Source organism: Sorex araneus, chromosome 1, assembly GCF_027595985.1.
Source record: "Sorex araneus isolate mSorAra2 chromosome 1, mSorAra2.pri, whole genome shotgun sequence".
Classification (NCBI taxonomy): Eukaryota; Metazoa; Chordata; class Mammalia; order Eulipotyphla; family Soricidae; genus Sorex; species Sorex araneus.
In genome coordinates, this window is record NC_073302.1 from 1,923,645 (window position 1) to 1,947,954 (window position 24,310).

The window sequence follows — 24,310 nt, forward strand, 5'->3', positions numbered from 1 at the left end:
TCAGCGTTTCCCCTGCAACCAGGGCCCCGGGCTGGACAGTGTTCCCAGGGCCAGCTGCGCTGTCCAGGCAAATGCCGGGTGACTGGCCAGTGCTCTCGGGCCGGGAGCCACGCCGTCGGAAGTGAAGGGGAGCAGGGCTGATCGGGGAGTCCCAGGGTTCTGCGGTGGGCCACCAGCCCCGCCCCAGCCCCGGCCCCTCTGCTGGCCCTGGACACAGCGGCTGGACTCGGAGCAGGCGGTCCAGGCCGGACGGTCTGCCCTGCCGGTCCTCAGCGGAAAGACGTCGCCAAAGGCCTTTCGTCTAATTGTCAGCGCCCAGGCGGCGGCCCCTGGTGTCCTGCTGTCCACGTGCCACTCTTCTCGCCGGGCGCGGGGGTCCTCAGGGGCGGAGGGGAGGCCGGCAGGCCAGGGGGCGCCTGGGTCAGAGGTCTGGAATAGAGCCTGCCGCCCCTCCCCCCAGCCGAAACTGCGGCCTCTGAAATCTGTCCCCCGGGCCCCCGTGTGGGGTGGCCCCAAGCTACTTTTGAGGCAGTTCGAGAACCCAGACCCTCCTCCTCCCCGTCTTTCCACTTATTTTATTATTATTATTTTATTTTTTATTTTATTTTTGCTTTTTGGGTCACACCTGGCGATGCACAGGGGTTACTCCTGGCTCTGCACTCAGGAATCACTCCTGGCGGTGCTCAGGGGACCATATGGGATGCTGGGATTTGAACCCGGGTCGGCCACGTGCAAGGCAAACGCCCTCCCCGCTGTGCTATCGCTCCAGCCCTCCACTTATTTTAGTCTCGTGTTTGGGGCCACACCCGGCGATGTCCAGGGCATCCTCCTGGCATCACTCCTGACAGGGCTCAGGGGACCCCGTGGGATGCCGAGGGTCCAACTGGGGGTTGGCTGAGTGCAAGGAGAGTGACCTCCAGCTGTGCTGCTCGGCCCGCGACCCTCCCGGCTCCGCCCCCCAAGCCAGGTCAGCCAGCCGGGCCGCACAGAAGGATCTAGCAGCCACGATGTGATGGAGGAATGCAGCGATCTCCACTCTGCATTTATGAGTGCTCCTCCCCCTCCTTCCCTCCTCTCCCCTCTCCCCTTCCCTCTGGGCCATGCCCAGCAGCTCAGGGCGTAGCTTTGCCCTCACTCCTGGTGGTTCAGGGGCCGCGTGGATTCCCGGGGGTGTGAACCACCAGGCCAGCTGCACGCAAGGCAAGAGCTTTACCCGCTGTACTAGCCGCACTCTTTAAACATTTTAATTTAGTTACTTTTTGGGGCCACACCCTGTGGTGCTCAGGGCTCACTCCTGCTGAGTTTGCAGACCACCTGGGTGCCAGAGTCGAACCCAGCTGGCTGCGTGCAAAGCAAGCACCCTACCCACTCTACCGTCTCCCTGGCCCCGCGTAATTTTCTTCTGGACCACACCGTGCAGTGCTCAGGGCTTACTCCTCCTGGCTCTATGCTCAGGGGTCACACCCAGAGCAGCTGTGGGGTGCGGGGGATGAATGCGGGCTGGCCGCACGTGAGAGAAGACACTACCCTCTGTACTACCCAGCCTCTGAGATTTTTTTTTTTTTTTTGCTTTTTTGGGTCACACCTGGGGATGCACAGGGGTTACTCCTGGTTCTGCACTCAGGAATTACTCCTGGCGGTGCTCGGGGGACCATATGGGATGCTGGGAATCGAACCCGGGTAGGCTGCATGCAAGGCATGCAAGCCCTCCCCACTGTGCTATTGCTCCAGCCCCGATCTCTGAGATTTTTTAAAGAAAAAGAAAAAAATCAGGGCCACTCCCAGCGGTGCTGAGTGCCGGGACGGCCCCCGGGAATGCTCAATCCTGGGGCTGCTCACAGTGGCCACGCTGGGGCGGGCTGACTCGAGGCCCGGGCTTGAACTCAGCCTCATACGCAAGGGGTGTTCTCCCTGTCTGTTACTCGGGGCCCGGTTAGTGACCATCGGGCCTCTCTGAGCCCCCAGCCCCCCGGAAGCATTATTATTTTCCTGGTGCCGGAGACAAAGAGATGAGGACTCCATCCACGGCACCAGGCTCGCTCCATGGTAACCAGGTTGCTACGATGGTGGAAAGTTTCTGGTGGTCTCAGTCAAGAAGGCTTGGGGGCTGCGGCAGACAGCACGGTGGGCACGGTGCCTGCTGTGGAATCAGGCTCCCACCCTGGCACCTCGCAGGACCAGGACCGAAGAGTAAGCCCTGCGCACTTCCGGGGTGTCCCCCACCCCCCGAAAACAAAATAACTCGTGGTTGCCTCCCTGGAGTCAGCGTGGGGGGCACATCACCCCCACCTGCACTGCCCGGCCGGCCAGGAAGATCCCGCACTGGCTTTGGGGTTCCCAGCGGGGCAGTGCCCCGGCCGGGCTGCCACTCTCAGGGGCACAGCCAGCCCCGCCTCACACAGGCACCGTGACCCCAGCGGGTAGGGAGTCTGCCTGGCGCGAGGCCTACCAGGGTCGGCCCCCCGCACTCCAGGAGCGCAGAGCCAAGGGTCATCCCTGCACACCCCCGGGGGTGGCCCACGCCCCCAGGGGGAAAAACTAGAAGCCAAACCCGTTACCTCCCGGCCTGCCCCGGGCTCTGCAGGGAACTCGCCCCCAGCCTGAGTCCTTCGGGGACCCTGCCCCCCTCCCGGCTGCACTCACGCCTCAGCCCCCCGTGCCATCACATCACGAGGGGCACTGCACAGGCCACGGGCTCCCCGCGTGCCAGCCGTCTCTCGGGAGTCCCCGCTGGCCACTACTGCCCATTTCACGGGGTGAGAAACTGAGGCCCACGGGCCCTAGACACTTGCCAGGGTTCGCCGCTGGGAAGCGGCAGGGCGGCGCCTGAATACAGGGGCTCTGAGCCGAGGGCTGCCTCCTCAGTGAGGGACGCGGGTGTCCTGCCCGGGCAGGAGGGGTCAGCGTCTGCAAACCCCGCCCGGACACCAGGCGGCCTGCGCAGCTGCGCCGCCTTCCCTTAGGGGAGCGTCGGCGGCTCCCCGCAGACCTTTGACCCACACGCGGGCCAGTGGCCCGAGCAGGCTCAGGTCGGGCCGGAGAGCCTGGCCGGGCGCCGGGGGTGCGGGCAGCGGGCGCCCGGGCCACACCCAGCCGCCGGCCTTGTTTACGCCTCTGGCCCGGCCCCGCCCCCGACGCCCACGTGACCGCCGCCCCGCCCCTCGCGCCGCCGCCTGGCCCCGCCCACCGGGCCGGCCCTTCTTTTTTTTGCCTCCTTCGGAGTCACAAGATCTCCCGGTGGCCGCCTCGGGGATCCCTCCGCCGGTCCCCGCCCCCTTCCACCTTCCAAACGCGCCCGGGGCCCTCCTCGCCGGGTGTTCGCCGTCCGTCATGAGCCGGGCGGCCGCTTCCGTGCCGCGGGGCCGCCGGGCGCCGTCGTCGGGGCCTGCGCCCGAGCGGGACGCGCGCGCCCGCTGGGGACTACTTTCCGCGGCGGAAGCGGCGGCGGCCGTGGTCTCGTCACGCCGGGGGGAGGCGCCGTCCGTCCAAGATGGCGGCGCCCTGTAGGCTGGAGGGACTGTGAGGTAAACAGCCGCGGGGGAGGCGGCGGGCGTGAGGACGCGGCTGTCGCCCCCTCCCCGGCGCCGGGGCGGCTCGGGGCGGCCCGGCGGCCCGGCCCGGCCCGGGGCGCGCGCGCGGGCGGGCGCGGGGGCGCGCGGGCGGGGGGCGCGGGCAGGGGCGGCGGGCGGGCGCCGGGTCGGTAGCCCGTGGCGGCGGGGCGGGGGGCGCGGGGCGCGCGGGCCGGGGAGGGGGCGGCGGGCGGGGCGCGAGGGCCGGGCCCGCGCCCCCCGCCCGCGCCCCGCGCCCCGCCGCCGCGCGTTCATTCATTGCGGGGCCGCCGCGTCCTTTGTGTCTCCGCCGCGGGGGGCGGCCCCGCGCTCGCTCCCGCTCCCCCGCGCGGGGAGCACTGGCAGGGGAGGAGCCGAGCACCGGGCCGCGAGTCCGCGCGCGCGGCGCCCCCGCTCGGGGTGCGAGGCGCCTCCCGCCCGGCGCGGTGCCGGGCCGCGTCCCCGTCGACGGCGAGGGTGGGAGCGGCGCCGCGCTCCCCGCGGGGGCCCCGGCCCGGGGACGCCCTCCCGGGACCCCGGGAGCTGTCGCGGCGGGACCCCCGGGGCGCCCGTCCCTCCGCAACCACCTGTGCAGCCCGGCCCGCCCGCCCGGCCCGCGTGGGGAGGGCCCGGGGGCTGCAGCAGGCCGAGGGGAGCTGGGAGTGGGCGACAGCCCGGGACGCAGGTGATGTCAGCGCCCCTGCTCCGGGCGTTTCCTGGTGCCCCGGCCCGAGCGCCCGGGCCCGAGCACCCGGGTCCCAGGAGACAGGCCCTTGCCCGCCTTTGTCTTGCTCTGGGCAGCGGGACGGGGTGGGGGCCGGCCGGGCCTCAGTTGCACTTGCCCCGCGTGGCCCGCTGCAGCCGCCGCCGCGGTGGCCGCCGCCCCGGCCCGCCGGGTCCCACTGGCCAGAGGAGCCGGAACCGGCTTCTGAGGCCATCAGATAAGTGGCTGTCTGGGCCCTGCTTGCAGATAGCCACAGGGTCGGGACGGGAGCTGTCCGCTGCGCTGCCCTGCCGCCGTCTGGGCCGGGCCGCCAGGCCTGGGGGCGCGGTGCTGGGGGGAAGTCACAGGTGACGGTGGCCCGTGCCAGAGTTTGAAGCCAGTGGCTTAAAGTTTCAGCTTGGCTGTTTCTCTTTTAATGTATAATTCATCGCAGAAGCCTGGCTTAAAATAGCTCCTAGGCTTGGTGTGCCAGGGGAGGGGGGAATTCGGGCCTCTCGGAGCCGCCTTGATTTGCTAGATCTGTCTTCCCTCAGACCTCGTTTGGGTGCAGGCATGTTCTTTTGGGGGTTCCCGGCCCGGACTGACGGAAGGGCGCTTTTCCTGGAATGAATTGGATATTCTTGGGCAGAGAAGCCAAATTCAGCAGCGCAGATGCCCTTCTGAGCTGTTCTACGCTTGAGGCAGTTTCCTGCTTTTGACTGTCACTTGGGTTACCTCGGCCTCCCCATTTGGGGAACAGGAGGCACGTTGTCCATCAGGGTATGGCTAAGTCTCCGTATCTGAGTGTCCAGGTTCCAGGGCTCCAGTCAGCCCTCCTGACTAGCGGACTCTAATGTTGATGGCTTTCTAGAGCTAAGCGCGCTGGTGACCTTTCGCCTGGCCCGTTTATCCTCCACTGTAAATAACATAATTTTTAAAAAGGTAATCCCTGTAAGCTCCTCATAGATCTCCCCGGGAGAGATCCGTTTTACTTGTATTAGGGCTGTCACTTAAGTCGCAGCAAACATGCAGGAATAAACAGTGGCTTTCAGACCTGTAGTTTATGTTTACCCTGTGTAGAGTCAGCCGCTGGCCTTTCCCTCAGATCAACCGGTAACAGTTTCATATATTTTAGTTAGCATGACTCACATTTTTCCCATTTAAGTTGCTGGGAAAACAGCCTACCTTTAACTATTTGAAATTATTCTGTTTCTGATTTACGTTGTTCTGATTTACGTGTGGGGGCCACACCCGGTTATGTGCAGGACTGACTTCTGGCTCTGCACTCAGGGGTCATTCGTGGTGGGACTCAGAGGGCCATAAAGGCTGCCTGGGATTGAACCCAGGTTAGCTGCGTGCAAAGCAAGCGCCTTAACAGCTGTTCAAGAGTGCTGGCCCCTGATTTACTTTATAAGAGCATGATTACTGAAAAACTATACCTTATCATCTATTTATATGGGGTAGATTGTTTGAAAAATGTAGCTGAATCCATGCATTTATACATACATATCTTAGGACTTTGCTGGGATTTTCTCTCTTTTTTTTTTTCTTCTTTTTGGGTCACACCCGGCGATGCTCAAGGGTTATTCCTGGCTCATGCACTCAGGAATTACTCCTGGCGGTGCTCGGGGGACCATATGGGATGCTGGGAATCGAACCTGAATCGGCAGCGTGCAAGGCAAATGCCCTACCCGCTGTGCTATCGCTCCAGCCCCTCAAGTTTCTTGTTGTCCCTAGTTAAGCTCCTGTTCTAGAGGGGAAGTAGCGGAAAGTGATGGTCTGGTCGGCCTGAGGTTAGGGTGTCTGAATCAGATGGTCCCCCTGAGCACGATGCCCTGAGATGGAGCTCTGATACAGACTGCAGGTGGATTTGGGATGCCCCGGAGTCAAGGGACCCGGCTGTCCTTTGCTGGGGGTGTGGGGTGGGGGTGGGGGGAACGCTTAGATGCCACCAGCAGGGTCATCTGTGCAGCTTCCAAGTCCAGCCAGTGTCTGTTCTCCTTCAGAGCTGAAACCCACCCCCCACCACTTGTTTGGCTTGCAGTCCCCGTTTCAGAAAAAAAATAAAAAGAAAAATCACCCAGTGCCCTCCTGGAGATCCAGCCTTGCTAAAGGAACGACAGAAATTGTCCCGGGTTGCACCCACAGGTCTCGCTTCCCCCTGGTTGTTCAGCCCGCGGGTGGGCAAGGCCCAGATGGGGAAACACTGTGGATATTTTGATCAATGTTTCAAATACAGGTTGTTGAATGGTAGACAGTTGCCAAGCCTTCTGTAGTGCATACATCTAGCTTAGTAGTTACATTGTTTCCGCCAAGCTTAGCGAGCCCGGTGTTTGGGTGTCTCACCTCTTCTGGCTTTAGTCATCGGAGCCTGACGCCTGGGGCTGGAGCCCTAGTACTGCGCGCCTGACCCAGGTTCGATGCCTGGCGTGGTCTCCCGAGCCTGCCAGGAGTACTTCCGGAGTAACCCTGAGCATCCCAGGGTGTGGCCCTCGAACAAAATGCAGAAACTTAGAGGATTCGGCTCTTACCTCCGGAATACCTCAGTTGGCCTCTGAAAATCTCCACGAAGTCACAGACTAACACCCTTTCGTGTCCCTCGTCACCAGGAAGTCCACACAGCTGGGGCATTGGGCTCTGGCTTTTAAGAACTTCATGAGCCCAGAAAGAAAAGGACTCAGCTCTTGAGAAACTTTCCCTTTTAACCAGTGCCGCAGGGAAGGCTCCACATTCAGGGACCGGCTTGTGCACTGTTCGGTCTGGAGTCTTGGTTTTGGGTTTGTATTTTTTTTTTTTGGGTCACACTCCGAGATGCTCAGGGGTTCCTCCTGGCTCTGCACTCAGGAATTACTCCTGGCGGTGCTGGGGGACCCTATGGGATGCCAGGGATTGAACCCAGGTCAGCCGCATGCAAGGCAAATGCCCTACCTGCTGGTGTTTTTTTTTTTTTTTTTTTTGGGTCACACCCAGCAATGCACAGGGGTCACTCCTGGTTCTGCACTCAGGAATTACCCTTGGCGGTGCTCAGGAGACCATATGGGATGCTGGGAATCGAACCCAGGTTGGCCGCGTGCAAGGCTGTGCTATCCTCAGCCCCGAATGCCCTGCCTGCCGTACTGTCGCTCTGGCCCTGGGTAACGCTTGTGCTGGGAGAGTCTTACACTTCCTGGGAATCCAGCACTTGGGTACTGCCTCGAACCGACAAAACCCTGAACCACGGAGAAGTGAGGAACTCAGGTATTGACTGCTGACGGCCTGGCAGCCGTGGCACCCTCCAGTGCTGGTACCTCTGGCGCCTGGCAGAATTCCCTCGGGCTCTTCTCCGCAGCTCGCGCGCTCCATCAGGTCCATCCCTGACTGTCTCAGAGTGTCTCGGCGCCCAGAGGTGGCGTCTCCTGCCTCCACCCGCTCTCCTCTTCCTGTCCCTGTCAGTTACTCTCACTTTTTTTTGTTGTTTTCTTTTTGGGTCACACCCGGCGATGCACAGGGGTCACTCCTGGCTCTTCACTCAGGAATCACCCCTGGCGGTGCTCAGGGGACCATATGGGACGCTGGGATTAGAACCTGGGTCGGCCGAGTGCAAGACAAACGCCCTCCCCGCTGTGCTATCGCTCCAGCCCCGTAATTCTCACATTTACGTGGGCATCAGAGCCACCTTGGAGGCCCTCCTGGCACAGCTTCTGAGCGGAAGGGCCGGGTTGGGCGCTGAGTGGCTCCGGGTGAGGCAGGTCTCGTGTTCCGGGCGCTCGGACCCTGGGCCTCTCTCTTCTCTGGCATTTCCTGAATGTCACTTTGGTGACTTGGGGGCACAGTGAACTCTTGCAGGGTGTGAGGGGCTAGTCCCCAGCTCTGTGCCCGGGGGCTGCTGCCTGGGGCGAGGGGGCACGTGTTCCCCCCCGCACTAGCTCCTGCCTGCTGAGACGCTGATTCTCCCCTCCCCTCCCTCTCTGCGCTGCTCCCCTCTCTTTCTTCAGTGCTCCCCTCTCTGCGGTGCTCCCTTCTCTCTGCGGTGCTCCCCTCTCCCTCAGCTACGCCCCCAGTGTTGGCCTGGCCCTTGTCTTTCTCTTGGTAAATCATTTTGTTTGTGCCAGGAGAACAGCCAAAGCCTGAGAGCCGTTTCTGGAGACAGAGCATTCCGTGGTCAGTGCTCTGCCGTCCTGAAGTCTGGCTCTGCGTCTCCGGACAGGGTGCTGGGGGGGTTCCAGGTGGGAGTGGGGTGTCGGCACACTGTCAAGGTCCCTCGAGGCCAGAGTTCCGACGGCCCATCCAGTGCTGCCCTGCCCAGTGTCCCTGACCTTGGGGACCGTGACTGCTGAGGCCATTGACACTGCGCGTGACCGCACGCTTTGGCGGGTGCTGCTGGCGTGCTCCGTGGCCCCTTCCTCCTCCTCTGCATTGGGGAGCCCGGAGCACGGAGCTCCCCGCTTCGAAGGCTTCTGTCCACAGCCAGCACTCGCTAGAATATTCTTCTCCTTCGTCCCCCAAGAGTGAGCGGGCAGAGTTGGCCCGGGAGCGCCGTCTCCGCTCACAGTGCCAGCTTGCCCCCGACGGCCCCTTTGCCCCTGAGCTGCCTCTGCATTGTCTTCGAGTCGCTTCGCTGAGCCCCCGGGCAGTGCGGGCCTCCTCGGGCCGGAGACCAGCGGGGTTGGAAAGCCGCCTGCCTGGGGGACTGTCGTGGTGTCCGGAGTGTCTTGGGCAATTTGACACGCAGTTACCCCATTGCATGACGTCCGTTCTCCGGGGAGAAGGCCACGTGCCACACTGGTTTGGGAAGGGCCGAGCAACCAGCCGATGCTCGATTTGGATGCACTTTCTTTTCTTTTTTCTTTTTTCGCTTTTCGGGTCCCACCCGGCGATGCTCAGGGGTTACTCCTGGAGGTGCTGGGGGACCCTATGGGATGCTGGGAATTGAAGGCACACACCCTACCCACTGTGCTATCTCTCCAGCCCCCTGGACACACTTTCTAAAGGGGTCCGAGGCAGCCTTTCAGGGGCCGGCCTGACCCGCTGCAGAGGGCCGCGGGCAGGGGGAGCTTCCCGGGATGCGGGCGGGGCTCCAGGACTGCCCCCCTGCTGGGCGCTGGCTGGAGTGGAGTGTGGAGTGCGGAGTCGGCGTGCCAGACTGCAGGGGTGGTGACAGCAGGCTGTCCTGCACGCCTTGGCCCAGTGCTGAGCACTGAGGCACAGAGTCCTTCCTCTCTCCCACGAGGCTGCCCTGGGTTTTTATTTAAAAGTGGGTTGTGGGGGCGGGAGAGAAAGTCCAGAGGGTCGGGCGCTTGCCTTGCATGCAGCTGACCCGGGTCTGGTCCCTGGCACCCTTAGAGTCGCCTGAGCCTGCCCGGAGCGGTCCCTGAGCACCCCGCAGTATGACCAAAACCAGACGTGGGGACTGGAGAGAGCGCACGGGGGCAGGGTGCTTCCCTCGTACGCGGCCAACCCGGGTCTGGTGGGCAGCACCCCACGGGGCCCTGAGTGTCACCAGGAGTGGTCCCGGCGTGCAGAAGTGGGAGTAAGCCCTGAGCACTGCTGGCTGTGGTCCAAAGCCCAGAAAAAGGAAAGGGGTGGACTGGAGCAGTCGGACAGCAGGGGGTGGGGGGTGGCCTTGCACGACGACCACCTGGGTTCCATCCCCCGCATCTCAGATGGTCCCTCGAGCATCACCAGGAGTGATCCCTGAGCACAGAGCCAGGAGTAACCCCTGAGCATCCCCGGGTATGGCCCCAAACAAAGTAAAAACAAACACGAGTGGGCGGGCCAGTGGCGGCCGCGGGTGGCCTTGAGTGGGAGCACGGCCCCGGCGTCTGAGGCGGGACTGTCCCGGTGTGGTGACAGTCCCGGTCTTCCCTCCTTACTCCTTTGGGGGCTGCATCTCGGGGGCTTCCCCGTGCGCCGCTCTAGGCGAGAGCGTGTGTTCAGTTTTCACGTTAGGGTCTCTGTTTGCCCGCCCAGGGCCCCCTCGCTTCCCGGCACTGACCTCCCCTGCCCCCTCGGCAGGAATCATGGAGGAGACACTAAAATAAAGCACTAGCGGCCAGCCCTGGGCGCCCCCGGCCCCGTCCTGCCGCTGTGTGGCTGCCTGTGGGTGGGGGTCCTCCTGGCGGTGCTGCTCACCCGGCGGTGCTGGGGGTCACCGTGGCCACCCAGCACAGCTTGGGGGCCAGAGCCGCAGACGGCCATGCTGGGGCCTCGGGCCACGTCCAGCTGTGCTCTGGGGCCACGTGGTGCCGGCGCTTGAATGTGGGGCCTCGTGCATGCAGGATATACCACGCACCCGGCTTTGAACTCTGTCCCAGCCCTGCCCGCGCCGTTCTTTCCACATAGGACGTTAGGGTGTGCTCTCTGCCTCTCTGTCTCTCTGTCTCTCTCCCCCTCCCTCCTTCCTCTCCTCCCTCCCTCCCCCTCCCTCGCTCTTTCTCTCTTTCTCGTGCTCTCTCTCTCTCTCTGTGTTTTGCCTTCTGGGCCACACGTGGCGATGCTCAGGGGTCCCTTCTGCACTTAGGAACCCCTCCTGGCGGTGCCCAGACCCTGTGGGATGCCGGGGATCGCACCTGGCTTGGCCACGTGCAAGGCGTGTGCCTATCTGCCGTGCCGTCTCTGGCCCCGGCAAGTTTCTAGTCTTGATACTGCGTGTTCACGGGCAAAACTCCCGGGATCCCGGGGGCCTTTGTCGGGCCAGTGCTCTGGGCTGGGCCGCACTTGCCTCTGGTCCCCTGGTAAAGCTGGCAGAGCCCCTGGGAGTGTCACCCTGTGGTGACGCGGCGTCGGGACTGAGGGCTCGGACCTTCTCCTGTCAGGCTTCCCTGGTTGAGTGAGCAGCCCCGTGTGGAGGCCTGCTGGCCCGGACACTGCCGGTGGTTGTCTGAGTGCCAGTGTCCCTGGGCCCCACTGTGGGAAGGAAAGAGAGGGACTTGTCACGTGGGCCAGAGGTGGCCACTGCTCCCAGCTGAGGCGGAGGGCGGTGTGTGTGGAGTCGCTTCCCAGCTTCTCCGTGCGCGGCCTCAGCCCTGGACGGCCGCCGAGGCAGTGGACATGGTCTCGGCCAATCTGAGGGGCGGCCGGGTGCTGAGACAGGCCGTAGGTGTTGGGGGGCGGGGGGCCCACAGTTCCAGAGACCCCCGTTTTCAGAGCACACTGGCGCGTGGCCGCTCATGCCCGACTGGGCTGTTGGGTGCGGTAAAGGGGACAGAGAGAATGGCCGCTGGGGTCTCAGGAGTTGTTGTGTCGACGGAAGCAAGTTCCCTACCTGTCGGGCTGGATACGCTTGGGGACTGCGCCAGCCTGGGGGGAAGTGCCCGTTTCTCTGTGGCCAGAGGAGGGAGGGGGCGGCAGGGGCGGGGTGGGCGCGGGGCCTCCCCTGTCCCTCACCCCACTGGCCGGGGCTCCTTGGGAGCGAGGCGCAGGGTGGGAGCGGCTTCTGCCGGGGGCGGGCGCCCGCTCAGGCAGACGGGCCTGTCGTGTGTTTCCCTTCAGTGACCATGCGAGGCCCCCGGCTGCCGGCACTGGAAACCGACGCCCCCGTGCTCCCTGGAGCAGGTAAGGCCAGCGTCGTGCCCTGCGCCTTCGGGCTCCCGTGGCTCCTGGCAGCCCGCGCCGGCAGGCACGTGGCACAGGTTCTGTTTCATCACAGCCGCCTTTGCCGAGACTCGCCGTCGTCCAGGCGGGGTCGGGCCGAGAGGAGCCCTGGGCTTCCGCTGGCCACACGGTCAGCCCTGGGCGGCCGGCCGCAGGGCGCTGCCGCTGTCATGGCGAAACCAGCTGACGCCTTTGTCTCTCCCGGCCTCCTGGCAGCGGCTCTCGGTTAGGGCCACCGTGCCCGGAGGCAGGAAGGTGGCAGCCTCCGAGAGGACGGAGCCCAGGACACGTGGCCCTGCCCACGGTGCCAGCAGAGGGGCCCGCAGCGGGCTCCTCGGCCAGCACCGCCCCGGCCGGGCGTGTGGCGCTGCTCTGCCTCCTGGTCTGTGCGGCTGCCTGACTGGTCACGGCGGAACCCGCCCGAGCAGCTGGCAAGAGGCCAGTGAGGCCAGTGAGTAGAGCCAGCCCTGTTGGATTCAGCTTCTGGACCTCACTTGTCTGGCAGTGCTCAGGGCCTGCTCCCAGCACAGTGCTCGGGGATCCCTCGTGTTCCTTGAGGGACTGGGACAGACCCCAGCCTCCAGCTCGGTGTGCCTTCTCCTGGCTCCAAGCTGGGTTTTTGTTTATTTTGTTTTGGGGGCCACCCTGGCGGTGCTCAGGATTAAGTTGGTCCTGGTGACTGGGGGGCCATATGGGGTCAGCTGTGTGCAAGGCAAGTGCCCTCCTCTCTGTGCTCTCTCTTGGGCCCAGATCCTTCCCACCCCCCTTTAAATTTTTAAATTGAATTACTGTGAATTGCAAAGTCACGAAGATACTTGGGACGGGATTCCAGACGCGAATTACTCCAGCATTGTCCCTCGCCGTGTCCCTCCCCTCCACTCCGCCAGTCCCCCCCACCCCCGCGCCCCTGTGCAGTTGTATTTTATATTTAGTTTTCAGTCCCATCTGGCAGCGCTCAGTGCTGACGCTGGCCCTGTGCCCGGGGGTCTCTCCTGCGGGGCTCACGGGCCCTCGTGATGCTGGGGGCTGCCCGGGTTGGCCACGTGCAAGGCCAGGCCCTCCCCAGGCGCCTCACTGTGGCCTGGCGTTTTAATATTTTAATTTTAGTTTTGGTTTTTGGGGCACACCGCAGTGCACGCAGATTACTCTTGAATCTGCATTCAGCAGCTGGGGGTGCCCGGGGTCCCCAGGGGATGCCAGGGACGGGGCCAGCGGAAGCTTTACTGGCTGTATTCTCTCTCTGGCCCCTGGACATGTTCTTTGTAATTCAGCCACACAATGAGATACATTCCAAAAATGTGAATTTATTGATAAATGGTTTAAAATTAAGACTGCAAATTAAAGAATAAAATTGATGAAGGGTGTTTTTGCTTGTAATAAATGCCACAAAACAATTCTATGTATATTAGAATAAAGATGTAATTTAAGGGGCTGGAGAGAATGTGAACAGAAAGGTGCTTGTCTTGTGTGCTGGGCTGGTTTGATCCTACCCCCCCCCCCATATGAGCCCCTGAGCCCACCAGGGGCGATCCCTGGATCCCTGAGTACTGCTGGGTAGAGAACCCTCCCAAGCCCCCCAAGTTAAAAAACTTTTTCTTATTTAGCACTTTTTTGTTTTGGTTTGGCTTTTTGGGTCACACCCGGCGATGCTCAGGGGCTGCTCCTTCCCTGCACTCAGCTCTGGGGTGCCGGGGGTGGAACCTGGGTCGGCCACACACGAGGCGCGTGCTCTCTGCCTCTCTCCCTCGCCCGGGAAGACGCTGAGCGTTTACGGGCAAAACTCCCTGTGATCCCCACGCGCGCCTTCGTGGGGGCCAGTGCTGGGCCGGGCCGGAGTGGTGTCGGCCGGGAGAGGGCCCTGCGCACTGCTGGGTGTTGCCCAGACGCCCCCCCGCCCGCCCCCCAGAAAGCAGAATTCAGAACTAAAGAATGTTACCCAGAATGTTATAATGACTTTTCTTTGTTTTCCTTTGGTTTCTGAGTCCGCGTGTCCCGTATCATTCCCCAGCTCGGCTGGGAGTGACCCCTGCGTCCTGAGTACAGCACGCGCCGCCCGAGAGCCAGGCAGCCAAACCCGCGCAACCAGAGCAACAAAGAGCCGTCCCGGGGCTCCAGTGCGGCTCTGCCTGTGGGAGCTGGGCCCGCCTGGTCCCCTGAGCACCCTGCTGTGGCCCTCAAACCAGGACCCCAGCCGCGCCAAAGAGAAGAGTCACACAAGGGGGCTAGGGCGTGGGACAGTGGGGAGGGCACCCCTGATGGTCCCCTGAGCCCCGCCAGGAGTGGTCCTGAGGGCACAGCCAGGAGGAAGCCCTGAGCATCGCTGACGTGGCCCCAAACCAAATGAAAGGCCAGCACACCCAACAGTCCGGCCTCAGAGCCTTGAGTCGTGAGCTGGCCCTCAGTGCTCCGTGTTCCCCGGCATCCTTCACCCCCCCACCCCGCCCCCGCCACCTGGCAGGAAGCTGGGACATGCTCCTCTCCCTTTTGGGGCCCTGGACAGCCAAACCCTCCCATGGGCTCTCGGTTCTAAGCCCTGTAAAGTGGACATCCTTTGTGATCTCTTTTTCCTTTTTAAATTGTGTTTAGTCATTTGCATGGTATCGGAGCCTGTTTAGGAAGCTGAGAGAGGAGAGAGGGGGTGTTCAGGAAAGAAGGGGCTTCCCGAGGGGGAGCCAGGCAGGCAGAGGAACTGGGAGGCAAGCAGGGGCCAGGTTTCCCATCGTCCCTCTTTTTGCTTCTTGCTAGTTTTGTGATCTGACCAAGTCGCTTGATTCCTGTTTCTGCCCCTGTAAGTTGGGGCAAGAGAACCGGTCACTGAATGGTCGAGTCGGGAGAGTTTGGTCCCTCCTCGGAAGCTGTGAAAGGAGCCGTTTGTTTCTGGAAGTAGCGCTTCTGAGAGCAAGGCGGGGAGACATCCTCATTATGGGTGTGTGCCGAGACTTGGGGAATGAGGTTTTTTTGGGGTGCACACACCCGGCTGTGATTCCTCCTGGCTCTGCTCAGGATCACTCCTGGTGTGCAAACGTGGGCCAGGTGCATGCAGGGCAAGTGCCCCATGCGCTGTGCTCTCTCTCCAGCCCCAGGAGGGAGCTTTTTGGGGTCCTTTTGTGTGTGTGAAGATCAGACATTTGCTCCGTCGCTTTTGAGAACCCAGGCTGGACCCGGGCAGTTTCTCCTGCCCGTCTGACCAGTGGCCTGGCGGGCCGCCAGCGGCCGTGTCCGTGATCACACCAGGGCTGAATTCACGGACCTTCAACTCCTGGTGGGCTCCGGGTGTGGGGCGGGGACCACAGTAGTGCCGGGCATCGAGCTCCGGCCCACTGCATGGCCTGCCCGCGGTCCTTCATGGGCCTCGTGGGCACTGGTGGGCTTACGTAGAGGACGCTGCTGTGCCTTCCCTCCCTCTCCCGGACAGCTGGAGTCCAGAGCAGGACTCTGCAGGAGTAACTCTCCCTTAGTTACTGACTCTAATCAGATTTCTCTCTCGTGGCTGTGTTTCACGGGATCCCTTTGGGTGAATTTGTCAGGGATAGAGTTACTGAGGGGCTGGAGCCATCACACAGCGGGGAGGGCCTTGGCCTTGCACTTGTCTGACCTGGGTCTGATCCCTGGAATCCCATACCTTCCCCTGAGGCCCACAGGGGTGATTTTGGAGCACAGAGCCAGGAGTAACCCCTGGGCATCACTGAATGTGGCCCCAAACCAAACCGGAAAAGAATGATTCAGATCTCTGTGCTTTTTTTTTTTAAGCCTAGGCTCAGTGTGTGCAAGACCACTGTCCCCATCAGCAGAATTCTGTTGTTTGGGGTCACACCTCACTGTGCTCGGGGGCCACTCCCGGTGGTGCCTGGGGGACCCTGCGTGTGCGGGGACCGAGCCCAGGTCGGCCGCGTGCAGGGCCAAGCGCCCTCCCGCCGTGCCGTCGCTTGGGGCCCGCGGAGCTCGGGCCAGACTTTTCTCCGGGGGTCGCCGTGCGGCTGAGTCTCGGTGGCGCTGCTGTCCCTCCGCAGGCTGGTGATGGCGCCCGCGCAGAGCCTGCCGCGCGTGTGATGCCCGCCTGCCCCGGCAGCGCGTCCCGGGAGACGATGGCCCAGCAGCCCAGCCTCGGGGAGCTCCTCGCCATGCTGGACTCGCCCGTGCTGAGCGTGCGCGACGACGTGGCGGCCGTCTTCAGGGAGAACCTCAGCTCAGGTGAGCCGCGGCCCCAGGTCCCTGGGCCCCGGGGGCGAGCCAGGCACGAGGGTCCCCTCTGTTCCGGACCCTCAGTTCCGACGTCCTCCGGCACACGCAGACAAGCGCCCTGGGGCCAGCTTCTGGGCTTCTGCTCCTGTTTCGGGCGCGGGGAGGGCTGGGGGTTACCCCCCCCCAGGCTGCTTGGTGCCACTCCCGGCTCTGTGCTCAGTGACTCCCGCTGGTGCTGGGGATGGGCCGGGGTCAGCGCCCGAGCAAATGCCTTGTCCCCTGTGCTGTCCCCACTCCCCGCCCTGGCCTAATTGTGTGAACTTTCACCCGGCCGGCATCGCTGCAGCAGACGTGGATTCCTTTTGGGTTAAAGCCGAAAGGGAGATGCCCGTGTGCTGAGCACAGGCTTTGCATGCGGCTCCATCCCCGGCCCTGCCTGGCCCCTTAGCCACGCAGGGAGCAGCTCCGAGCACTGAGCCAGGAGTAGTCTCCGTGCATCAGGCACGGCCCCCTCCCAAAGCAGGGACTTCTTCTGCCAGCGTGCGTGGCAGGGGCGCTGGAGCAGCCGTGCCGTGGGGCCCGGCACGGGAGCCCCCGTGACCGCGCCCTCTGCTCTGTGCAGACCGCGGCCCCATGCTTGTCAACGCCCTGGTGGACTACTACATGGAGAGCAGCTCCCAGGCAGTGCTGGACATCCTCACCACCCTGCAGGAGCCGCACGACAAGGTGGGTGACGCCGGCCCGGGCCCTGCCCCGCTGCCTCCTGTGACCACTGGCGTCTGGGCACTCAGAATAGGCCCTTGAACGCAGCATTATCGGAGAGTAAATCATGGGTCCATTTTAAGGTGACTCCCGTGTTCAGCGCGTGACCCCTTGTCTGAGCAGCCGGGCCCCAGATGCCAAACCCCCGGCCCCGGGCTCACAGGGAGCCTGTTTGCGGGACGGATGGAGCCGGCCTTCTAAGGCCCCGCGCTTGGCCGCCTGGCCCAGCTGGCGCAGGAGTGGCTGGGCGTGTGGAGTGAGTCTTGAGCGGCCGGTGGAGACGCCAGTGGCCCTGCGCCTGCCTCAGTGGCTCCGTCTTTGCCTTTCACGTGGGCTTGGGGGCGGCCGGAGCTAATAGCCGAGTCTCGCAGGCTTGCCTGTGCTTGCTCGTGACGGCGTGGCCAGGCCTTGCCAGCCTTGTGCTCCAGGCCACTCCGTCCCGCTCCTTTCCTTCGCCCTCCCACTGAGGGCCAGACTCTGATGGCCGGGCCAGAGCAGGAAGGAGCAGTTCCAGCACGGGCTGCTCACGGCTCCCGCAATGTCCAGCGCCCGTTGGCCCAGCAGTTGCTGGAAGAAGCGGATTGTGGGGCCGGAGTTAAAAGACTGGGGAGGTGCTGGCCTTGCACACAACGGAGCCGGGTTCGAGCCCCGGCATCTCTTAGTAGGGCCCCCCGAGCACCACCAGGAGTGATTCCTGAGTGCAGAGCCAGGAGTGACCCCTGCGCATCACCGGGTGTGACCCCCCCCCCCAAAATGAAGTGGCCCGTGTGTGCTTGGGGAGAAGGCGAGGCGCCAGGTGCTTGCTCGGTGCGGAGGGGCTGCTCCGAGGGACAGCAGGGCCAGGGCACCCCTGCCGCCTCCGCCTCCGTCACCCCACAGCACTCGTGCCAAGGCCACCGGGCCTGACCTCTGCTTGCTTACCCACAGCACCTCTTGGACAAGATGAATGAATACGTGGGCAAGGCCGCCTCTCGGCTGGCCACCCTGGTGCTGCTGGGGCACGTCGTGAAGCTGCAGCCGTCCTGGAAACACAAACTCTCTCAGGCCCCCCTCCTGCCTTCTCTGCTCAAATGTCTCAAGGTACGAGGTTGCGGGGGTGTGCGGGTGGGTTTGCATGTGTGCATGTGTGTGCGCACGTGCGTGTGTGTGCACGTGTGTGTGTGCGTGTGTGTGCACGTGTGTGTGTGCGTGTGTGTGCGTGCGTGTGTGTGTGCGTGTGTGTGTGCGTGTGTGTGCGTGTGTGTGTGCGTGTGTGTGTGTGCGTGTGTGTGTGCGTGTGTGTGTGTGTGTGCGCGCGCGCGTGTGTGTGTGTGTGTGTGTGCGTGTGTGTGTGTGTGTGTGTGTGTGTGTGTGTGCGCGCGTGTGCCGACTGGCCTGCAGAGTCCTGGAGTCTCAGTGACCTCAGCGGGCCAGCGTGGGTTTGAACTTTGCACATACGGAAACACGTCCAGGCTGTGTCTTTTTTGGAATTGCCCGTTCGGCCCTGGGTCTGGCGGCCAGTGGGTTCTCAGAGCGTGGCGCCCGGGGAGGCTGGCTTTTGCCCAAGCAAGCGTGGTAATGTTTCAGCCTAATTGGTGCCACGTTACGGTACGCCCTCTCGGATTGCGTCCGTTTGTCTCGCCTTCCTCCACCTCAGACCTCTGTGTCTCTCGACCTCGCATCCCGGTGCTCCCTGCACTAGCCGAGAGGAGTCGGCTGGAAGGCGCTTCCAGGCGCTCACAGCTTGTCAGGTTTGGTTGGTCGAAAACTGACGTCTGCGAGCCACCGTGGCGTGCTTCCGCAGGGGGAGCCCAGGCCCCAGCAGGGCTCACGGTGTTGTCGTGACGGCTTGTCGAGACACCCAGGCTGCCTGCCTGCTTCTGTCCTTGCACGTGGTTCCTGTGCATGGAATAAGGAAGCGTGGTTCATAGCTGCTCACGCCTCCCGGGCACCTGGGGCCTCCAGGAGCATTTGTTTGAGGTGACAGTCCCTTTGGCTCCGTCTCACGGGCACAGTGAAGATTGAGTTCTCTTCATAGAGCGGGGCCCAAGCTGTCCCGAGGAGGGTGGCAGGAAAATGCTCCTGTAGTGTAAGACCGAGCAGGGACTCTTAACAAGTGGTTTTTTTTTTGTTGTTGTTGTTGTTTTGTTTTTTTTTTTAAAGCAAATGGGTTGATTGGTATAACCTTTAGGCTTGAGGTACACACTGTTCAGTTCAGGTTGCGAAACACCCTTTTTGAAAGGGTGAACTGGGAAAATCACTCAGGGGCACTTGCCCGAGCCTCCAGTTAAGGATGTTCCCAGTGAGACGCCGGGGCGTGGTCTGCACTCTTGGTATCCTGCGCCCCGTGCGTAGTAGACGTCTGCCGTAGCAGGGCTTGGGGTAAAACTACACGGCGGGCGGAGTAGGACGCGGGGAGGGCGCCTGCCTCCCACACAGCCGACCTGGGTTCGATCCCCGGATTCCACAGGGTCCCCCAAGCCTGCCAGGAGTGATCCCTGAGGGCAGAGCCAGGAGTCCGCCCTGGGCACACGCCCCTGGGCCCTACCCACCCAGTGTCCGGTTCATAGGTTCCTTTCCGGTGGGAGGGATGCGTGTCTCGCCCGCCCCGGGATCTGGTCCGCAGCTTGCTGCAGTCTGGCAGCATCTGTGGCTGAGTTTCGGTCGGGAGGCCTGTGCAGCCGGCCCGAGGGACCTGCTGGCCACTGGGCTTGGGGCCTCTGAGCCGCCTCAAGCAGGTGACGCGGCGTCGGCACTTCCCACGCTGTCACGGGCTCCCAGATTTCCTGCTGATTGCTGCTGCCACGAATTTTTGCCTATTGGGGCCACATTTGGCAGTGCTCAGGGGCTCCTCCTGACCGGTGCTCGGGAATCAGTCCTGGCAGTGCTCTGGAACCCTGGGTGCTGGGGCTCGGACCTGGGCCTCTGCGTGCGGAGCCCGTCCTCCGCCCTGAGCATCTCACACTGTGCTTGAGGGCGGCCCTGGGACGGCGGCGGGTGGCCGTAAGGCGCTGGCTCTCGAGGGTGGCCGTGGCTGTCCCACACCACAGAAGCCCCTTTCCTGAGCACAGAGCCAGGGGTCCCCCCTGAGCACTGAGGGTGGGTCTCGGAGGAGACGCCGCTCCTCGCGCTGCCCTGGTTTGGTTCCTGTCCCCTCGCCAGAGAGCAGAGAGCAGAGCCGGTCAGCGGGAGCGTGTCTCCGAGGGGCAGCCCCAGCGGCGCTGCTGGGCTGCGGGGCGGGGTCAAGCCCTGGGTCTTACTCGGGAACGCAGTGCTTGTGCTGCAGTGCCTGGGCCCATCCCCCAGCCCCGAGCAGGGTTTTAATTTTGATTATTATTATTATTATTGTTATTGATAATCATAGAGGGAAATAAATACATATGCTGGGGCTGGAGTGATAGAACAGCGGGTAGGGCGTTTGCCTTGCACGCGGCCGACCCGGGTTCAAATCCCAGCATCCCATATGGTCCCCTGAGCACCACCAGGGGTGATTCCTGAGTGCATGAGCCAGGAGTGACCCCTGTGCATTGCTGGGTGTGACCCAAAAAGAAAAAAAAATAAATAAATAAATAAATACATATGCTGCTTGGAGAGCCCGGCAAGCTACCGAGAGTATCCTGCCCGCACGGCAGAGCCTGGCAAGCTCCCCGGGGCGTATTCGATATGCCAAAAACAGTAACAATGACAGGTCTCATTCCCCTGACCCTGAAGGAAGCCTCCAGTCACTGGGAAAATCGAGTAAGGAGAGGCTGCTGAAGTCTCAGGGCTGGGACGAATGAACACGTTACTGGCGCCTGCTTGAGTAAATTGATGAACAACGGGATGGCAGTGATCCAGTGACTATTAGAATTATTTGTTTTGGAGCCACACCTGGCGGTGCTCAGGGCTTCCTCCCGGCCGTGCACTGAGGGGTCACGCCTGGCTGGGGGCTCTGTGGAAGGCCGGGGGTTGAGCCCAGGCAAGCTCCCTCCCTGCTGTGCTATTGCTCTGCCCCAATGGTGTTTTCATTTTCATTTCTTATTTTTGGGCCCCACCTGGCGGTGCTTATGGTCAGTCCTAGCGGGCACGGGGGAGTACGTGGGGTGCGGGAGTGACCCCAAGGCCCCACTGTGTGACCTCCCGGCCCCAGTCGCGTCCACAGCATCATAAGCGCGAAGTGAATGCTCTGAGTGGGTTGGAGGAGCAAGGGAGCAGCGCGTCTGAGTGCCGAGGGGCGTTTATGGAGCCCTGCGCGGCAGTGACCGTGGCCGGCGCCCCCCGCAGGTGGACACGGACGTGCTGGTGCTCACCACGGGCGTCCTCGTGCTCATCATCCTGCTGCCCATGATCCCCCAGTGCGGGAAGCAGCACCTGCACGATTTCTTTGACATTTTCGGCCGCCTCTCCTCCTGGTGCCTGAAGAAGCCAGGTAAGGAGCCTGCGGCTGCCGGGGACTGTCACCAGCCCAAGGAGTTACCCTGGCGGCGGCAGCGGGCGGCGGGGACAGCCTGCCTTCCTGTGGCTGGCCGCAGTGGGCGAGTGTCCACCAGGGAAGCCGCACGGTGGACAGAGCGTCCTGATGCTCGGGGCAGGGCCTCAGCTGGGCGGCCGTGGCGGGGACGGGGGGACCCGCCTGGGGACCTTCCCTCTCTGGCCTGCAGGGAGGACCCCAGATGCCCGCCGTGCAGGAGGGCAGTGCCACGCGTCCAGGCGGGGGTCTGGTTTGCATGCAGGGGGTCGCCCCGGGCCTGGCAGGACACTTGGCACTCTGAGCACATGGACGTCGGGCTTTAGTGACCTGAGCAGAGGTGGTCTGCCGCGGCCCGGGCCTGGGTCAGCGGGGCGTGCCCAGCGGGCCCCACGCGAGCTCCGTCCTTCCCTCTGAGGCACAGACCTGCCTCGCCCAGGCTGCAGCGGGTTCTCGTTGGGTGCTCGGTTTGCGGCCACACCTGGTGCTCAGGCCTTGCTCCCGGCCCTGTGCTCAGGGATCACTCCCGGCTGGGCTCGGGATTGAGCTGAGGCCCACTGTGCTCAGGGCAGGCACCTCCGGCCCCCCACACGGAGTTTCCCTTAGAGAAAAAGAAAAATCATACGTATGCACACTTGTGTTTGTCTCAGGGTCACCGCGAGGTGCTCGCTCCCTGAGTGGACAGGGCTTGTGGGTGCTAGGGCTGGGCCCACTCCCGCCCGCACACACAGCCTGCACAGCCTGGCCGGGTCTCACGGGCCCTCGGGCAGCCACCGGAGTCCCCGGGCCAGCCCGGCTGCTCCAGGAAGCCGGTGTTTGGGCCGCGGCGGGGTCTCCTTGAGTGCTTTGGGGGAGCAGTGAGCCTGTCGGGGTCCCTCTGAGGATGGGCAGGAGAGGAAGGGTTTGAGGATTCAGCCCCAAAGAGCCCCGGGTGGGGGGGCCCATCCACAGCCCTGACAGGCCGCCAGGCGTCGGGAGGGGCCAGGGTGCGAGTCTCTGGGCCCCTCTCTGAAGCCGGGGCCTCCAGCGCAGACTCCTGGGGCCCGGGGCAGCGGCCACCCGGGGGCCGAGTTCCCCAGCTGCGTGTCTCTAGGCCACGTGACGGAGGTCTTCCTGGTGCACCTGCACGCCAGCGTCTACGCGCTCTTCCACCGCCTCTACGGGATGTACCCCTGCAACTTCGTGTCCTTCCTGCGCTCACACTACAGCATGAAGGAGAACCTGGAGACTTTCGAGGAGGTGGTCAAGGTCAGCCGGTCGGCCCGGTCCCGGCCCTCGCTCAGACCGCGCCTCTCCCGCCGGGCTGCCCTGGGAGTGGGGAGGGAGGCAGAGGCGGTGCCTGCCCCTCCTGCTGCCCACGCCGGGCTGGGTCATTGCCGGGTGTGGCGGGCCGCCGGCGCGGTGCCTTTTGTAACTTGTCACCCCAAACTCTTCCAGCCAATGATGGAGCACGTACGCATTCACCCGGAGCTAGTGACTGGATCCAAGGACCACGAACTGGACCCTCGAAGGTACAGACGCCGAAGTGCCGACCCAGAAATTTCCAGAAGCTCCTGAGAGGGTGGCCGCGGGCAGGGGCCTGGGCGAGGCCCCTCTCGCGCTGTTTCCCTGCGTGACGAGTTACTGCCCGGACAGTGCTCGAGCCACAGGCGCACGTGAAGGTCATACCTCGCCCTCCAGGCTGACGTGGGCAGCCCCTCGCTGGCCGGCGGGACCCGTGAGCCCAGGGGGGCGTGGTGGTGGTGTGGGGAGGAAGAAGCTGGGCTCCCAGCTCCGCCCCCCGCCACCCCCTGGAGCAGGAGCTGGTGCCGAGACCCCCCAGTGCCTTGCCGCCCACCCTCTGCTCCCCGGGCAGCAAATGCCCACAGGGACTCAGTCTGGGGACCCCTGCCCAGCCCGCTGACCCGGCTTTGTGTGGAGTCCATCAAGGGAGCGACCATGCGACACTGGCAGCGGCCGTCCCCCCCGCCGGCCTCTGCCCACCCTTCCTGCGCTCGTGCTCAGAGACCCCCGCCACGTCTTCCGTGGGGGTGGCTGTTTGGAAGTTGGCGGGGAGGCCGGGCCTCAGGAAGGAAAGGGCCCCCCCACCCCTGGACGGAGCCCGGACACGGGCGGAGCACGGTGGCTCCCGGGCACACAGGAGCCCTCTGGGGCATGCGTGGGCTGAGGCACGAGAACCTTCTGGAAGACAAGGTGCACCCCGGGAGCCTTCCTCGGGGCATGTCCCTCGGTTCCCGGGGCTGCTCCTGTCCCTGCCGCCCACGGTCTGCTCTTCCTCCGCGCCGGCCCGCCGAAGCTTCCCTCCCCCGAGGCCTTGCAGCTTCTGGTTTTCGGTTTTCTTGACTGCCCCCGGCGGTGCTCAGGGCTAGCCCTGGCCCTGCACGCAGGGGTCACTCCTGTGGGACTCGGGACCCTCTGGGGTGCTGGGGGACAGGCCTGGGCCCGCCGCACAGGCAGGCGCCCTGCCGCTGTCTGGCCCCGGCCTCGGTTCCTGCTGGTGCTCCTGCCGCCCGGGTCGTGACAGGCCAGGCTTGCCCGTGACGCTCGCGAGACCGTCTCGGAGCAGCGGTTGGGTTCCTGGCCTTGAGGATGTCAGGCGCGGGTTGTTTTTTTTAATGGGTTTTTATTTCTTACCAACCTTAGTGGTTTTTGTTAATTGCCATTCTTCAACATTTGGGGGTTTTCTGCAGAGACCCGGGAACCTGCCGGTGCCTGGGTGAACGTGTCGGTGGCCGTGTCCCTCTGCGTGCTCTGTGCGTCTGGGGACTCTCAGTCTCGTCCTCTTGAGCTGCTGGGATTTGAGGGCCCGGGGGCCCCACACCCAGGGCTTACTGCAGACTGTGCTCAGGACCCCATGGGGGTGTCAGGGATGGAACCTGCGTTGGCTGCGGCGAGGCAGGTGCCTTCCCCGATGTCCGGTCCCTGCTCCTCTGTAGAGGTTTCTGGCCAGGCAGCCCAGGGCCCTAAAGCCAGGTGGGGGTGTGGGGTGGCACCTGCGCCTCGTGGCTGGGCTGACTGGCGGCCCTCGCGCCCGGTTCCCTCCCTCCTTGGCACTCCGGGGACACGAGCAGCCGCGGGTTCTGGCGTTGCGGAGTTGGTCACGCCTTGTCCGTTCCC

General features: G+C 63.6%; 1 protein-coding gene across 4 annotated transcripts in view; it reads left to right on the forward strand.

Moving 5' to 3' along the window:
• The first annotated feature begins 3,284 nt into the window (after window positions 1–3,284).
• The window catches only part of TSC1 (TSC complex subunit 1), a 33,315-nt gene continuing 12,289 nt past the window's right edge, over window positions 3,285–24,310 (forward strand). For 2 of the 4 annotated variants that reach the window (XM_055126184.1, XM_055126389.1), the window contains exons 1-8: window positions 3,285–3,524; window positions 11,722–11,784; window positions 15,834–16,014; window positions 16,628–16,731; window positions 17,695–17,847; window positions 21,010–21,154; window positions 22,287–22,441; window positions 22,631–22,704. In XM_055126184.1, the coding sequence (XP_054982159.1) occupies window positions 15,873–16,014; window positions 16,628–16,731; window positions 17,695–17,847; window positions 21,010–21,154; window positions 22,287–22,441; window positions 22,631–22,704 (773 nt within the window). In that variant the 5' untranslated portion in view covers window positions 3,285–3,524; window positions 11,722–11,784; window positions 15,834–15,872. Of the gene's footprint in view, window positions 3,525–4,204; window positions 4,234–11,721; window positions 11,785–15,833; window positions 16,015–16,627; window positions 16,732–17,694; window positions 17,848–21,009; window positions 21,155–22,286; window positions 22,442–22,630; window positions 22,705–24,310 lie in introns of those variants that run through there. The other 2 variants (XM_055126258.1, XM_055126325.1) reach the window with 2 other exon arrangements.